At 38.6% G+C, this 18,524-nt stretch overlaps 3 protein-coding genes across 3 annotated transcripts; 1 reads left to right on the top strand and 2 right to left on the bottom strand.

Moving 5' to 3' along the window:
* Positions 1 to 1,449: 1,449 nt before the first annotated feature.
* Positions 1,450 to 2,449, bottom strand: LOC128717862 (uncharacterized). The gene is made up of 4 exons (XM_053811535.1): positions 2,380 to 2,449; positions 2,118 to 2,297; positions 1,914 to 2,043; positions 1,450 to 1,819 (listed from the first exon to the last, which is right to left on the bottom strand). Exons 1-4 carry the CDS (start codon positions 2,447 to 2,449, stop codon positions 1,450 to 1,452), a joined length of 750 nt encoding a protein of 249 aa, XP_053667510.1.
* Positions 2,450 to 4,029: 1,580 nt separating this feature from the next.
* LOC128707541 (SAGA-associated factor 11 homolog) lies at positions 4,030 to 4,666 on the bottom strand. Its single transcript, XM_053802498.1, has 2 exons — positions 4,306 to 4,666; positions 4,030 to 4,238 (listed from the first exon to the last, which is right to left on the bottom strand). Exons 1-2 carry the CDS (start codon positions 4,664 to 4,666, stop codon positions 4,051 to 4,053), a joined length of 549 nt encoding a protein of 182 aa, XP_053658473.1. The 3' UTR covers positions 4,030 to 4,050.
* Positions 4,667 to 7,001: 2,335 nt separating this feature from the next.
* Positions 7,002 to 18,432, top strand: LOC128710373 (synaptosomal-associated protein 25). Its single transcript, XM_053805425.1, has 7 exons — positions 7,002 to 7,094; positions 7,240 to 7,281; positions 11,482 to 11,530; positions 13,540 to 13,657; positions 13,733 to 13,861; positions 13,931 to 14,075; positions 18,370 to 18,432. The coding sequence occupies exons 1-7, from the start codon at positions 7,002 to 7,004 to the stop codon at positions 18,430 to 18,432; spliced, it is 639 nt and encodes a 212-aa protein (XP_053661400.1).
* The last annotated feature ends 92 nt before the right edge of the window (positions 18,433 to 18,524 follow it).

Raw genomic sequence — 18,524 nt, forward strand, 5'->3', positions numbered from 1 at the left:
TAAAAGAAAACTAACACTGGCAATGTTAGCCCGCGCACTTCGTACTACTATTCACTGTAAACAATAAGCTGTATCGGGGCATTATCAGCGGATGTGGCTATCCATTCGTGGCACTAATCAACTCGTTGACGATAAACAAATAATCATTTCTACGTGCCGCCCATTGAGTGTGCTTATGCTGTAGATAGCAATAGCCCTCTATTGTCTGTCCCGCAACACATAACTTGTGCCCTAATACTAGTAAACACTAATTTTCGAGTAATTGTTTTACCTGTTGGATTCATTGCTTGTGTGTGTAGATGATTAATGCACCAACGCAGATGGAAACATTGTTGTTGCGGATTGTTTCACAGCCACAACAAACCTTGACAGCAGTCACCGGCATCACGGGGAGCGCACAGTGATGACCGGCACCGCATGTTGACAGTTTGTAAAATGTATTTTTTTTAAATTTGCTTAATTTGAAAGGAAAGCTTACAGCTAATTGATCCTCCGAATATGTTAAAAAATAATTTAAAATGGATGCATTAAATCTAAGTTGAAGCATTCAACCGATACAGGATTTTAAATGTTGTTAGTCCTTTGGCGGGACTCTTGAAGCGTTCAGCAGCACACAAGGCATGTGGCTGTGTTCAAATCTTATTTCAACTTCCAATAATATTCTTAGCGAATAACAATATACAAATGATGAAATGTTCACCTTGGCCAGCTCGATAACTACATCACTGCGAAATCTTCTAATCCGCGTTTGAGAGGACGATGTTAAGAAAGATTTTAAGAAGGAAGGAAGAAGGAAGAGTTGAATGGGCTCGCATGTGTGGCAACACAAAAGAGGAGCCGCCACACTGACGAACTTTACGAGATGTAGGATGAACTCACTATCGTACCACGAATTAAACTCGTCAGGCTCCGATTATGGTCATGTAATGAGAATGACACCAGACTACCCAGCCCGTAAAGTGCTGGAGCAGGTCTCAAGGTAATATAATCAAAAGCAATACTATTGATTGTTATCCTTACCTTAGATGATTATTTCTTTTGGCTTCTATGCGTTATCAGTTTGTTATATATTTTTTCACACTATGTTGAGTTACAAACAAGCATACATCACTGCTTTTAGCGATGATTGAAAGTTTATTTAATGTTATTTTTTTTAAGGTTACAAAACACTTTTAAAACTAGATCAGTAAAACCTGACCCATTTGCATCAACCAAGCGAAGAGAAAAAATTAAGGCTAATTGTGTGTATTTTTTTAGTATCACTATAATATTCTTACGACACACGGTTTCACTTGAACAAATTTATTCACCAAAACCAATCATCAAAGTTCTGAAATATCACAACTAGCACGTTCCTTTACCGGCAGCCTGGATAGATCTATACGGATGGAGAAGGAAAATGAATAAAATTGAACAAAGAATAACCCATCAATGGCTCTAGCGGTTGGGTTACAAACCTTTGCGCCCTCCGTGCATCGAAATTACCACACGGAACAGTTCAAAGTCGGGCATAAGCAAGATTCGGAGCAGTATTATGCAGAAACCTAAAACAGTAGCACCGAACCATACCCAGGCAAAGACTAGCGTTAAGAAAAAGTTCTTATCCACCTGCACCAGGGTTGCGTTTTCCTGCACTAATGAAAAGTAAACGATTAACCGGGCGCAGCTAAGGCCATGGACTGAGTTCACTTTTTGAAATTCGGCACACAGATGCGTGAGCCCCTGGGTGATGAAGCTTGCCGTCAGAAGGGATACTATTAAGCAGCCCAGGAAAAATATTAAGGATGGAAATACTATACGCCAGGGTTGTGGTAGAATTCTGAAAGGCAAAACAGTACGGATTATATAAATATATGCATGATGCAGAACTGGAAGTGCACTAGGTAGGATTCTTTCACTGCCTTTCTACTCACCCTCCGGGACCGTGAACAAGGAAAATCGCTAGCCATATAGTACAACAAATGCCCTGAAAGAGTGGCATATTCTTCAGTGTGTCGCAATAGGTACCGCTGTTCCAGTTGCTCCAATATTCGTCAATACCATCTGCAGGTGTGCAATGCAAGATAAACAATGATAACAATGTTTGTGTTTTTAAATTGTGTACTTGAAAACATTACACTGAACATCCGTTTGGTCCGTTCCGTTGGGAATGGTTCCATTATCGGCTGGTATCTCGATGAAATGCAAATTGGCTTTAAGCAAACAATGATTTTTGTAGTGTGCAATTAATCCATGCAGGCTGAAACTAACCACTAAACACGAGGAAACTATCAGCAGTAAGGAGAAAACGGTGCATGCTGGAAGGATGGAACGAAAAGAAGAAAATTTTTGCCAAAAATAAGTTAATTAGCTTTAACTTGCACGCATTAGTTTACTTACATTTCCAGCGGGGATTAACTTTGGACGGTTCCCTTTCGACTATCCGATGATGGGAGCACAGCACGGTCATGGTCCGGTCCGTGTGCTGTACGGGGTTTCACTCTATCAAGCGCTTGAACTGATGTGCTTGGACCAAAAAACGAACACAACTGAACGCTTTGATTTGTTCCTGTTTTTGTATTATTCGGCCCAGCCTGCTAAATCAACAATAAACACAGCTGCACACCATGAATAAATTAAAACTGGCCCGTCCTTGATGGTCGTTTGGAGCGAAGCTATGCATTCCTGTGTGACTTAGAAATAACGCATTACCTCATTGCGTATGCTTCGGCGAGTAAGTTATGATCTCATCAAAACACAGCATCGTACAGGCACGTTCGAATGAATCATGTTGGAAACATACACGGATATGGACGGCAAACGATCGTGTAACGAGAGAAACACTAAACTGGTTCTGATGTCCCACAAAACGAAGAAGCCACATATCTCAAAAACGGCCAGTTCTTGTGTGTTTTTTTTTTATTGAAACTATTGTATCACTTCAGTACAGCAAGCCGGATACGGAAGCCATAGTAACGAGCCAACGGACCCGTGTGCGCCGATATCAAACTACACTCAGCTGACACCAACTTTCAAATACAAACGCAATGCACAACGCGCAAATCAACCACCAAGTTGGGGGCGGGCGCGAGCGAGAGAGACCGCAATATAAAACCGCGAGAGAGTGGCCGTTGCGCGGCATCGAACTGTTTGTGCGATCACGGACCGCGCGGTTTTAATGTACGCCGGACGAATGAGAGAAAATACGGCAAAACAAAAAGTAAACAACATGTATGCGGTTTGTGAGACCTGTTGGGGAGGCTGGGTAGGTCCATCTGGTAGAATGATCTTAAAAATAAACACACATCAATTCTGGAGTATAATTTACGGCTGTGGCGGTGGCGACACACAACCATACATGCACTACACTTGATCTATTTACGAATTTGAGAGAATTCGTTGTTTCGCCCGAGTGGATAAAGTGGATCGAACGCAGATCAGTTGATCATATGATTTCCAGACTTGACGCGATGTACTTAGGACGATCCTATCGTTGTGAAAATCTTGCTTTATTTACATAAATCAACTCACTGCAAGCGAAGATCAAACATACGGGAAACCTCTTCGTTCGCTCGACAGGCAGACAGAATCTAGTGCGAGTATGTGGATTTATTTCACATTGTTTATTTATTTTGCCTAGCCTAATGTTGTGTAATAAAGATATACAGATAATTGGAAGCTATGTTCAATTCGTTTGCCCCTGCCGTTTATAGGATATACGGTTTTTTTTTCACATAACAATTTACGATATTTGCATATATGCTTTGCAACACTCGTGTCTCGTGTAATGTGAAATTGATTTGGCAATAATTGCTACCTTGGCAATGTGCATGGTACAACGTTATGGTGAGATTCAACCGAACGATTTAGTTAAAACAAAACGAGCGTTTATAGTTCCGTTGGTTGTGATCAAATAGTCAAACTTCGAATGCTTTCCACATTCGCTCTGATTCGTAAGGGGTTGCCCTGTTGCCGTCCATTCAGTCCACCAACATCGCGCATGTATATGGTAACATGCAGCAGATTGCTCAGAAGCACTACCATTTATCAACCCCATACGCGCACCTACTTTCATGAGGTTTTGCCATTTTTCTTGCTCCCATTAGTACGCACTTGGGAGATCTTCTTTTTTCTCTTCTCACCGGACCAGTCCGCGTCGTCTTCGTCATCCTCATCCCCGCCGAAATAATTGCCGGTACCTACGTCACGTGTATTCGCGATACGTCTACTCGCAATGCGTGACGAATTTCTACCCATACCTGTAATATTGCACAGTGGATTAGATACAATTCATTAGATCAATTCAGGGGGTGTAGGTAGGCTTACCCATGCACTTCTCCAGATGGGGTGCAAATCTGGACGCGGCTACGATACGATTGCAGTTCGGACAGTGGCAGTCTATAGCTTTTTTAGTGTTGGACGAACCGAACACGTCCATATCGGGTTGATCGACGATTGTATACGGTTTACTGTCCTCGGGTTCACCTTCCACTGCCGCACCGGAGCCGGTCTTGAAGGCATGGTGCACCTCGTACGCGATCCCTAGGATTGTTTCGTCCACCAGTGATTCGTAAAGATAATTGGCAGCTTTTTCTCTAGTTTCAGGATCACTCATAAACCGTCGAAACTCTCGAACCAATTCTTGCTCATCTGCGTACTCTATGTGGATCCCGTCGGTTTCACTCATTTTGCTGGTGCCAATTTTTGCAGAAAATGCCGATAGTAATCAACTAAAAAATACACAACAAAACATCCACGAGCAGCTGTCGGCGAAGCAAAGGTGGTTGGTTTCACGGTCACCGTTTCTGACAAATGTAATAAATAATTCTAGAAAATTTGTGTCGATTTTGGATAAAATAGGAGCTTTAATAATTTAGAGCTTCTCATAACATCAGAATTATTTCTGGGTTGAATGATTTTTTAGAAAACAAAACTCCAATTAAATTAATTATGTGAGTTTCACGTGATTCATCCATTGTTTCTACACTGGATGGCAAAACAATAGCAATCCGAACGATACGTGCGAGCAAAAACAATAGTAATTCATGTATAAAATCTAGTGCAAATGTATAGAAAATATGTGTTTTGCCAGTGGAGTAAGTTCAAACATTAAATCAACTCGGGAGCGTTGTTTATACCATTACCATACCATTTGGCCAGCTCTATGGCAGTTGTTTGTCACATACTGTCTATGTATAATCAGGAATGGGAATGGATAAGAAAAGAAATTATGTTTCTGCTTTCATTGTGGATGCCTGATGAATTGGAATATGTGAAAAACATTTACGTTTTATTTAGATTTGCTTTGTTCTCGCTGGTTTGTTCCCGCGATGTAGTTTCGTTGAATTACCCGTTGTTCGTTGATTTTCCTGGACGAAAACGTCAAATCCATCGCAGTTTCTTAACGAAACGTCAAAGCCTTCGCTATTTTGAACGAAAGTAATGTTAGAACCGAATTGGTGCTCGGAATCGAAGAGTGAAAATTGTGTGTCTGCGTCAAGCTTTTCCAAAAACCTCTGTCGATCGCTTTCTGAAGCAGCTCGTTATCTCTTCAACACTTTAACTCTCCTCGAAACCACCCCAAACTAAACCAGGTAAATAGTGAAACGATGAATTAAGTGCACTTTTCTTTAATTCGGGCTGGCATTCGCTGAAAAATCGATGCAGGGAATATTTGGTGCCGTTGATGGGTGCTGAGTCGTCTACCCCCAAGCAAACCGATGGTGGCATGTGATGATTTGAGCGGTGATCTGTGAGGCTCAATCGTGACTCAGAAATAAGAAATCGTTTCGGGTTAATTGAACCGTTCAAGATGAAGTCATCAGTTGCTGAAGCTGTACGGAATTCCCTCCGATATTGTGAAGGTGTGCCCGCTGCAAGAAGAGTACCCCTCGGTGTATGATGTTGTGCTACGCCCTTTCTTGGCGCACGCATGAAGCGCAGCACTGTGCTAGAATTGGCACTGTTTTGGCACACACATGTCCTTATGCGGGTGGCCGCGCGCTACGCATACACACATATGCAGCGACATCATTTCAGGGTCAAGCCTAAAGAGGCGAAAGCGCGAGCTTCAGGCCGTACCAATCTGGAACGGTCAATCCTAGTAAATTCTCGGTTGGTAAATTTGTTACAAAAAAGGACACAGACAAGCGGCGGGTAGTGGTAGTGTTGGGCTGCCCTTCGAGACAATTCCCAGCACTAATTTATGTCCTTTTTTGCTGCCGTGCTCCATCACATCCTCGAGACAGGACGAGAAGACCGCAGTCATTGCGTTTAAAGGATGAGACACACCGTTTATTGTGCGGGCGTAAGAGCGGGACCAATGCAACGCCACACCACAGATAAAGCTGATGCTTGGCGCATACTCAAATCGGCCCTTCCCGGTTGTTGTTTTTTACCGTATCAACCTTATGATATTGATTTTTTGGGGAGTACGCACCTAGAAAGACACCCCCTGGAGGTTCCGAAGATGTGCTGATGATGCTCGATTTTTGTCATTTTAGCGCTAAAGAAGCGCGAGTTTCCCCGTCGTTTCAATTTTGTTTGCTTGCCCTTTCACGTAGAGGTTGCCTAAGGTCCCTTCAGTACAGCAGGTTGTATTAACCGAAGGAAAAAAATCATCTCTGGCAATGTCTTTCGTCTGTATGATGCGTGAATATCGTTTGATGAAGCGAAGATGCGAAGAAAGTCTTTGTTTGCATGTCGTGCCTGGTATAGTTTAAGCATTTTGAAGGACAATGATGGTTTAGTTGATCTAAATCAATCTGTTAATGTTTAAACATTTCATACGCATTATGTATATTCAGATGAACGATACCACAGCGCGCACATCTAGTGGATGAATTAGTAATTAAAAGCGTAATTTGACGCATTATGATGATTGATTTTGTTTTTCTTGCTGATGAATTAATACTTTCTCCTCCCGATACAGTACCTTCGTGGTAGCCTTCGTCGCAAAAACTCTTTTTTAGTTGTGTACCTATGTTGCAAACATGATATTTATAAATTTTTTGATTTACAGAATGCCGGCAGCAGCACCCCCGGAAAATGGTGCGGGCGTACCAAAAACCGAGCTGCAGGAGCTCCAAATTAAACAGCAGCAGGTGGTCGATGAGGTATGGAACATGCTCTGAATACATCATCTAAAGGCTTCGATTCCGTCCATAAATCCAGACAGCAACACGTACATATGTATTCAAACCATTTCTTCTGTGCTTTCTGTACACTTTCATGATACCGCATGGCCGCTGTCATCGTTAGTCCTTGGACAGTACCCGCCGTATGCTGGCACTATGTGAGGAGGTAAGAACAATCCATTTTGTACTGTTTTGTCGCATTACCATGTATGCGCTTGTCCTGCGAATACTGGCAGCTCCCTTAGAACCGTTGGCGATGGATGCGATAAATAATTTTTGGTAGAGGAACTGCACTTCTACTCCATGCAATTGGAGGAGGTGTCATCGCTACGAAAATTAGTACCAAATACCTTAGTCGGGCGCCAGCTATTAAAAATATTATCTTCCATAGCATTTGAAACGTTCCGTTAAAAATGCTCGAAACGCCTCCTAAAATGGTCCGGTAAAGTTGTGTCATTAAAACCGTTTTGTTTTACTACATCCAAACTAGTAAAATAGAAACTCTTAGTTCGTTATTATGCTATGTTTTGCTCATGGTTATTCGATCGATCGAAAACAAACTGTCGATACCGTCATCGATGTTCAATCCCGACGAAGTCATGTCAATTTAATCGTCCTGTACCCAATAGCCTGCCATATTGTCCAATAGCTGTTCTTTAGTTTACTTTACAAATGTGCTTTTTGGTTTTCTTAATTTGGAGTACGTGGCGCAAAAATAGAAAGTTAACGTTGTTTTTCTTCATTCCCTGTAATACTAAATGTTGTGTTTCCGTTTAATACTTTATCGATGTTCCAATTTCTCATGAATGTTTGTTTTGCGTCGCGTTTTCATACAGTTCTAAATGAGTTGAAGCAAAATTTCGATGTTTTAATTATAAAATCTGTTAACTACCCTTTCTTAAGCTTTATATAGGTCGATTGCGGCCAGTTATTTGCTATCCTATAAATATTGTGAAATTGCAACCTATTTGCATTTCTCTTCACAAAAAAGACAAACCATAAAAACAGCAATGCTCTGTTCCTCCAGTTTCCTTATTCATTTGCCGTAACAAAAAACAAATTGAACAAGAATTTTAATCCTCGTTTGTTTTTGTCTGGTATTTTACTTCGTTTGGTTTTTTTTCTTAATACTTTTGTTGAGGCTGCGTGTGTTTGTATGTCCCGATCTATGTTGCATGCCTATGACTTATACTTACGTCAAACATTCGATCGTACTAACTACTTACGTCACATCACAAATTCTCAAATTTCTTCTCCTCCAGAATGAAACTGCGGTTGGATGAAGTTTGCAAACAGAGATCAATGACTTTCTATTCCTTTTTTTATTGTCTTGTTTTTTTTCTGTTATCGGAACGTCTCTGTACCTTGATCACTTGTAATAGAGCTGTTTTCAACAACTATCACTACTATTCTGCTATCTTTTTACAAAACTATCCTACTTAAATGAAAACAGATGCATGATTACCTATTGGTTATTATTTCCACTGTGCTCTGAGATAAAGTTTCTTGAGCAATAACCCGGTGGAAATGTGTTGATATGTTGTATACATAGCTTTACAAATCTCTGTTTTAATCTTACTCACGAATCTTAGATCAGCAAAAACGTTTCACGACACTTTAAACATAAATTCAACAATTCATTGCTGAAAAATGATATTCTTGCAATTAATCGGTGACGTGTGGCTAATAATCTATACATAGTCACCAAGCATTAAACTCAAATTGAAACTGTAGCTTTTCTACAATTTGTTGTTTTCTGTGTATTCTGTGCACAAATTTGGGGCTATTGGCCCGTCCGTAGTAATTACGTTTTAAAAAACTCAAACAAAGCTTTCCATTATGTACCGGGTACTAAATACTTTTCCGTTAGCATTTGCAATTTTTTTATTTTGAAATGAATGTAAATGTATGTATTGTATTTTGGTTCCGTTGAAAATTGTACGCAATGTGCTAATAGTATAAAAATATATATTTATATATGACCTATATAAATCATGAACACTATAACAAGCACTCAAGTGGAGCAATCTTGTAAAGTGATTAAGCTTGTGCTTAGATTTTCAAACATACTGACAGGTTATTTGTCGTATAGAAAGGTTAAATGATGATGTAATTTAATTCATACTTTACTACGAAATTCTTCATTCTTCCTTTGTTGATAATTGCCGCGAACAAAAGATGAAATGTTGTTTTATAAATATGACACATATTTTTTTTGTCGTTTTATTTGTGTGTTTATATGTAAAAGCACAATATGAATTTACCATCGTATAAGTTGAATTTCTGTTCAGTGTTTTCGTGATTTATATTTAATTTTAACAACTTGGCTATATTTCTAAACAATGTACAGTGCCTTTTGCGAGTAAAACGCATTCGTGAAACGTGGGACACGCAATGATGTATTATATCGATTTAAGATTATCCTCGTAATAGCCTTATCCAGCCTTAGGACAAACAATACTAAAGAAAATATGCGCTAGATTATACTAACAACAAACTGCCACATCAATCAGGACCACCACCATTAGTATTAGCATTTTGGTTCTTACAAAAAATATATACCAAACATATACGTAGCAGATCAATCGATACAGGATAGCAATATTTGGTCTTTACAAGAGTTTGCAAAAAAAAAAAAACACCTCTACCAATTATCCTCTGCCGAGCTACGATCTGTTTTACGTTTGGAAAACCAAACCAACAGCCCAGAAGAAACCTATTCCAAACTAAACGTTACGCCCATCACTACAGTATACGCAGAACAATTAACAAATGACACTTATTACTGATTATTCCAAATGCCGCCATACAAAAATAGAGCAAGGAAGCCGGGATTCGAACCCTGGTGGCCCTTGACGATCAGGGAGGTGAGTCATCATATCATTGGACACATTCTATACATATTCTATTATATTGTAATACCTTTGGAATGCGAAAAAAACAATCATAATTAATTCTACATAACGACCAATGTTGAATGTATTGACTACACTACTCATTTCAAACCGCAACACATCTAAACTCATATTCTATTTTTTTTGGTTTATTCATCATCTAAAAGACACCGGAAAGTCTTGAACATGTTACATTCTATCCAATTTATACCATCAGCTTCAATGTAACATTTTTCTCCCGCAATGTACTGTCATGATGATTCAATTTATTTCGAATTCCGTCCGTTCCATATGTCTGTCGACAAAGAAGAGATATTGCTAACTCAACCCCCCGTCACACTTTCCCTTTATTGAAGCACCAACACTTTGTTTACATTAAGATGTTACACTTTAGCTCATTTCAGTATCGCTTTTAATCTTCATTTTATGTCGTTCCGTTTATACGATCTATCCTTTTAGTCCTATTTCTCCACTATGGCTCGCACTAGCGCTCCTCTACACAACACAGATGCAGACGCACTAATTGCTGCTTATATAGTTGCTTTACGTATCTGGTATCTCGAGCGTATACTATGTATATTCTTTTTTATTACTCTACCCCGCACTAGTTTGCATTGCGCTTACAATCATGTCATGATTGATTTATCTATTTTTCAAATTTTTTTTTCTTGTTTTTATATGATCTTTCTACTCATTACTTCGAACCCGTTTATTTCTTCCATCCTCTATCTTAGTTAGTTATGTTACATCAAAACTGCTTTCCATTTACTGTAAGCTTCTTTTCGTTCGTTAATTAGTTAACGTTTGTCTTTCATTTCGTTTGTCGCTTTCCTTACGTGCGTAGGTTTGCTTCGTATTATGTGTATTGTGATTTTACTTCTATCTTTAATTCTGTTCCATATGCCCTTCCATGACGAAATGATTAAAGCCTTCAATTGATTATGATTTGTTTTTTGACATTGTGAGTGTTTTCGTGCTGTGTTGTGACAAAAAATAACTTAAATAAAATACGCTAATAATAGATGGTGTAGAAAAAGCGAAAAAAATGTGGTGTCGTGCTCACTGCTCAAAGAAAAAAAAATGGGAACTGGAAGATTGCATACTATTATAACCGTTTGATAAAGTATTAATATAGCTGAAAGTTCGAACAAACCGGGTAAACCAAGGAAGCAATATTTGCAATGCAATTTGTTACGCAATTTTATTAACAAAGGCACTCTGATTGACATGACTGGGTTCCATTAGTTAAAGATCGATTTGATACGCGAACATGGAGGCACTTGTGCTTGTGCCTGCTGAAAGGTCGTGGTAAAACAGAAGATAAACTGATTGTCAAACCGTACTAAATAAGCCATAAGATTAAGAGAAACATATGATCTTGTACACGTAAGAATTGTACTAGCGACGGATTGTCGCACAGTTTAGAACGTGAGACGATGCTAAGTTGATATTTGTGATATTTTCTGATCTAGAGCACTGAGGTGGGAATGCGAACCATCGTAATGCTGGATGAACAAGGAGGTAAGCTTATCCACTGTTGAGTTAGCAAGACCAAACCAATAACAAATAATCCACAAAAAAAGAAATAACTTCTACACACTACTGAAAACAATTTAACAGCTAGTTACAATAACAAAGATATCATAATTTCGTTGGTAGAAAATCTAAACTAACCTCTGCTTGCAAATCTTTGTTTTTTATTTTTCAAAAGTATCTGGACTTGTAACTCCACCAATCACGAATTGTACAACAATTTAAGTGAATTTAACATATAGCTCTATATTTCTTACGCTTCGAACGAGAACAATAACAGTTTCATTGTGCAACGGTTTTGTGTGGCAAAACGGAATGAAAATCACAAAACTCATAACTAATGTAGAAAGTCATAAGATGTTGTATAACAAAACGAAACAAAACAACAAAAGAAGGCAGCCAAGAAAATATCACAAATCACCCAAAAGAAAACCCAAACTACGATCTAACTTACCCCAAGCAAAACTAACGATGATTCACCCACTAAAACATACTTACAAGTACTTACCAATCGGAAACAAACAAACGTACCAATGAGCACAGCACTTTTCACTCTAAACTCTGCATCTGCATCAATAAAACAACACAACAAACAGGTATATTATAAAGCAAAAACATCAACCCGAAAGCGACAATAGTACATATGTTTATCAACTTTTCTTGTTTCAAAATCTCTTGTTTTCTTTTATATAACACTCCAGGGCGCCAAAACTTGAGCTCGGAATTCCGAATTTACGTTAGATTTTCCTTGCGTTCGTTTGCTCGTCTTTATTACTTTGTTCTATTCTCCAGCTCAAAGAGATATATTGATTGCTACAATATACCATTAATACATAAAATGTTCTATACAATTTAGTTTTATTTGTTTTGTGTTATAAACGATGCTCGTTTGATTTAGTCTCTCACTTATAGTTTTGAATTTAATTTATAAAACACCTCAGGAAGTTTCCTTACCGCAAAATTTTCGTTTGTTTGTTGATAGCGTTTAATGATGTCTTTATGAAAGGCGTTAGTGGCGGTTAAAGTTTTGTTTTTACATTTTAATTCCTGTAGATTTAACTCGTTTTGGTTGAACATTCACAATCCTCATGAATAAGATTTTGATTTTGAATGATATCTATTTCCTCGGACTGCCTTTTGAGATATTATCCTGCCACCAATTTAAGCCCCGTAACTTTCTTCTACCGCGGTTAATCTTCTTAACCCCAGTAAAGCATATTACATCTATTAATTACATTTGTTTGTTTTTGTTCCGTTTTTTGTTCAACTGTTATACTTTTCCGTTACTTTCATTACCGAGCGTGTAGAACGTTGCATGACATTCGAGTAATGTTATTAAACTTATCTTTCAATATACTTAATAAATATTATCGCTACATAGTACTGTTTAATATTCTACCTACTACTAATACTATTACTATCATCACTATAACTACTAATAACACGTCAACTATCTATGCTATCACTTCCTAACTCTGTTTAAAGTTTTGTTCGATCATTTCATACAATTCAACTCATTTCATAGCCAGATAATGAAGTATCACATTTTCCGAACGATTTCTGTATGCCGTTACCCTTGTATTGAATGCACAATTTTCACAGTATGATCTATATAAAATAATTCCAAACATACCAAAATCATCCCCCATCCCCCCGCTCGTCTCCGGTTTCGATCCAATTACCCTCTAAATCTACAATCATACACTAATGCATTGCATAACTCCTCGCCACAGTAACCAGCTCACTTTATCACTTACTAATTCATTGTTGTTACAAAACGATCATGGTCACATGTGGTCTGTGTTATTTACAAAATGTAATTGGCTCGTTCTTTTTCCCTCTTTCTCTCTCTCTCTCTCTGTTTTTGTCCTCATTTGTTTTTTTTATCATCGTGATCGGTGTGAATTTTGTACGCAATTGAATGATTCATGCGTTGCGTACCGATCTAAATCCATCTAAACGAATGCAAAACACAAATCCTATCTAAAACAACACAGAACAATTGGACCGAATCGAGGAGGGCATGGACCAGATCAATGCCGACATGCGTGAAGCTGAGAAGAATCTGAGTGGCATGGAAAAATGCTGTGGTATCTGTGTCTTACCGTGCAACAAGTAAGCATAATGCACCGTACACCTCAACAGCAGTCATTTGTACTATAAACATTTGTAATCTCACCCAATTTGCAGAAGCGCATCCTTTAAAGAGGACGATGGTACCTGGAAGGGCAATGATGACGGTAAGGTGGTGAACAATCAGCCCCAGCGAGTAATGGACGATCGCAATGGATTGGGCCCGCAGGCTGGTTACATCGGCAGGTAATGGAAACATGCCGTCATAGTGTCATCGGGGTCCCTTTTTATTAACCGTTCCGCTTTTCCCCGTAGGATCACGAACGATGCCCGGGAAGATGAAATGGAGGAGAACATGGGTCAGGTGAACACGATGATCGGTAATCTGCGAAACATGGCGCTCGATATGGGCTCCGAGCTGGAGAATCAGAACAGACAGATCGACAGAATCAATCGCAAGGTAAGTGTTCGGTTTCACTCCGCTCGTTGGCTTTCTCTCGCCGCACACCTATATGCCGGCAGTGGTCACGGACGGTTACTTTCGGTCCGTATTTCGCTGCATTTCTGCTCCGATCTGCGCCCTTCGCCGAAGAGCGGTTGGGTGGTTGAGCAGAGCGGAGAGTGAGAGAGTGTGAGAGAAAGTGAAAACGAAACGAGAAAGAAACGGCGAAGCATCTTGTTACCGACCCTACTACTTTCTACTTTCATACCATTTAGCCGAATGATCTTTCTTAGTTTTTTGATCAGATTATTACATCGTTAAACATGCATTCGTTTTACCATTTTTAACTGGTTCGTTTTTGTTAAGTTGTGCATATGAGTTTTCTATGTTGGTGTTTTCAATCCAACCCTCAAAACAATACCACTACTGCAGCACATGTGCCAAACAATCAGAAAACATAAACATAAAAACATAACATAACCTTTAACCAGCGGTGTTTTGCTTGCGCATTCTAGTTTTGTGTTTTTTTTCTGGTTTAGTTTTTTGGATTTACGTTGAAGAAACATTCGCAAACACAATGTTTCTTCGCTGTGTTAGTTTCCAGTTTTAGTTTTCTCTGGATTAGATCCCGTTCGGTATTTAAACGTAACGTTTCGTACCACTAAGTTCTAGTTTTATTTGTCCTTCATTACATTACTTTATTATCAACGTAGCGGTGGAGTATTTATGTACTGTCGTTGAAACGCGTTGTTGTGGTCTCTTTGTGTGTACTGTTGTGTCCGGTTTGCTGTTTGTTACACGTTCACACACAACACGAACCTGAGTTTTCGATCAAACTACAAAACAACCACCTTCTGAAACATAACAAACCCTTCAGAGCGCTATTAATTTTTTTGTGTAATCCTTTTTCTTTCGTTGTCTACTGTTTTTTGTCTTTTCTGCGATATCACTCTCTCTGTCTACCTATGTTTCATTTTCTATGCGCCTGAATCTATCAAGATGTGTCTAGTACATGTTTGTGTAGCTTTCAAGTTCAGTGTGTACGACATTTTACTATTTACAAAAGGCTCCAGAGTAGCCAGAGGCATAAACGGAAATGAGTTGCGTCCTTTTTGAGAAATTTGTTTGCTATTGAAACTATTGGCACCAGAAAGAAGGTTTTTGCCTTCATTTCACAAAATTTTGAACCCCAAACTAGAGCTCCCGTTCATTTAATTCGTTCGTTTAATTGATGCGCAGGAATCGGTTGGGCCTCCTTTCCGTTTGCAGATAGATTTGTTTTTGTGTTTAAAGTGTAATTTTTAGTATGCGCTTAGTTTTTTTTTGCACACTCCTACGGGAGGCGCAAATGACAGAAAAGTAATCGCTTTATTGATCTACTCGATAGGAGTAGTTTTCCAACTATAAGCGTAGTGGAACTTTGATAGTTTTCCAACAAGGGATCGATTTACTTTGTTCGCATTTCTGTTTCTTGCTTCACTATGATTTTGTATCATATTCCGATTTATAATAATCCTAAAGCTCTGTCTCTCTCTTTAAAATGCCTCTCCCCCTTTATGCTATCTTTGTTCGCTAGCTGATTGTGTTGTTCTTTTCTAATAACCTTATATTAACAAAAACGACAAACCGATGTTTTAAATGTTCGATTTGCAATTCATATTTTCGGGCCATGATCCCACGCGGACTGTCGTGGAATGATTAGAAATATCGTTTGCTGAACAAAGAGAGACACATGAAATCATGGAAGCGATCTTGTTTCTTCTTCCAACGGTAGTCGTAAGTGTTGGCGGAAAAAGAACACCGTAGAGTTTGACGTATGTTTGCTTTTTTTTTGCGAAAAAATGGTGTTAAATTATGTTTTTTCTGATATATTTTATGTGTTGTTAGTTACCCAAAATTTCGCATATGGTTTAGCGCAGCTATAAGCCATAAATATACGCTTGGTTTCATTATTATGTTATTTTATATGTATTTAAAACACTTTTGCGGTGTTAGCACTGTTAGCACAGCCAGATACGTCAAAAACTACGGTGTAGGAACAGTTTTCCGCTACATAACATGGCAGATAAACTTTCTTCGCAACCAAACCGGTAGAGTATTGTGAATTTTCTTACCAACCATATTATAAAACGTTACCAATATGTGATGGGAGTAAGTATCGTTATGTGACCCATATATACTATCCGTTTGGTAGGTAGAGCCCACTGTTTTCTATGTGCCAAAGTTGCTAATTAAGTTGTTCTACCGCTCCGCTAGTGAGATAAACCGGATGAGGGAAACCCAAATAAGGGAAACCCGTTGTGGATACAGAATAATTCGTAATTCACAACCGTTAGTATATCTACTGACCTTTTTTTTGAGTTTATGTTTGTTCTTTTCCTACATATCCAGTTCGTTTCACTGTGTAAATGTCGTTAATTTGTGCTTTGCAACCGCTTGTTTTTTCGCGGTAATAGCTGCGCAACAAGAAGGACGCTGGTGGAAGCGACCATCTTCATTGCTCTCATTGCTTCTGCGCGTTGTTTAATAACTGGAAAAAATCTTCTAGATTTGTTTGCAATTATGAAAGGATGCTTAACTGCAACTCTTATATGAAAGAGGTTAAGGCGTGCGAAAAAGCGCATTGCATCGGTGGAAAAGTTGTTTTGAGAAGCTTTTACAATGCTTTGACTACCCTGCCCCAATATAAGAATTTGTCTCCATCCGATTGAATGCTAGATATTGATATTGTTCACTAATTTATCTGTTTCTCCATCTTCTCGTGGCAAAACTCCCCGTTGAGTGATGATCACTTCCTGAAGACTATCGGACACGTGATTTGGTTTGCCTTGAATTATCCCTAGTTTGATCTTCCGTTGTTCGCATCGATCAACATGACTGTCATGTCGAACAAGATCGGAAACTAAGCTCGAGACGAATGCCGCCAGTAGTGTTTTGTTTTTAAGTTATGTTTTTCTTTTCTGTTACCTCGTGCCTCCAACTCACGTTCGCTGCTTTAGAGGAACCCGTTGCGCGCACCATCGTTTTATATTCATTGTTGCGTTTGTTTTAATCGATAAACGTTTCTTGCGTTAGTTTTAACGTTTTGTTCCTCTGTTCACCATTCCCGTAATAACGCGCGTACAACTTCAGTGAATAATCTGATCTGAGAATCAATTGCTCTTACCTCTCTCTTACTCTTTCCTTATACTATACTTCTACTATATAAATACCTATTGTTTATGTTTATGCATGTGACATGATCGTTATTTTAATGCTCTTCCAACAATCTAGGGCGCATCAAATGAGGACAGGATAAAGGCAGCCAATGAAAAAGCGCACTCGCTTCTCAAATAAAAAGGGTACCGAGTATATATATAGCAGTGCATATATGCAATATACACACCTATCTATACATATATATATATACATATACTTGTATGGTTATCGTTATTATTTTACCTCCTCCAATTTCGGATTTCGAAACGAACAAAACACGAAAAATGTAAGTTGGTAGTTTTTTTACTTCTTTACCATATATATGTATATTCATTCATAGTTTATAATATTACTATTTATGCGTGTAATGGAATATATTTATTAAGTATAAGTTTCTTTATGTCAATTCGTTCTTTTAAATATATATGTAGGATGTGATATTATTATATTATGCTGCAGATTCAATAGAAACAGGACAGGAAATATGACTCACACAAAGACATTAAAGAATAAAAAAAACAATGTTTATGAAACAGTAAAATAATCTGATCACTGCTTTTATTTTTACTCTTTTATCGTTATACAAAACCTCTTTACCTTATTCTTTTTTTTTCAATCTTCTACGTTGAAATTTTCAACTTACGTTTGTATGTGTAATTTTAAGAAATTAAAAAAAATGTAGGCAATTATGCGGTGCGGAAAGAATCGCATCGAAAAAAAGGGCTACCAAAACCACTATAAATGACGTAAATGAAACTGAAACATTTGGCCGAAATGCGTTTGAGCGATGATTTTGAATTGGAAGTAAATAATTGCCTGCTAGTTTTATTGTATTACTTTCGTACACTTTTCGGCCTTTTATGCCTCTTTATTATCTTTCAAACAATCGCCCACACCCGCCCCAAAAAATATGCCTTCCGTTGTATCTTTCACTGTGTAGTTCCACACTACTGCCAAAAACTAGGCGAATTATTAAGCGAATTGATTTTTCGAATACCTCACCTTTTATTCCAACTTTTCCACACCGATCAATAACTATTTGCTACTCATCGCCAAACGAACCAAACCTGTGTACGTGAGTGATCTTATCTTGTATGCTATCGACTTCCCGTAGGGAGAATCCAACGCCACCAGGATAGCAGCGGCCAACGAACGGGCTCACGATCTGCTGAAATAAGCTGTTTACGCTCGCACTATCGCTGTTGGTTTTTGCGCGGCGGAAGGACACACGAGCGACACACCTACAACCAGGACAAGCCGATGCGTGTG

The sequence above is a fragment of the Anopheles marshallii genome, chromosome 2 (assembly GCF_943734725.1).
Source record: "Anopheles marshallii chromosome 2, idAnoMarsDA_429_01, whole genome shotgun sequence".
NCBI lineage: Eukaryota > Metazoa > Arthropoda > Insecta > Diptera > Culicidae > Anopheles > Anopheles marshallii.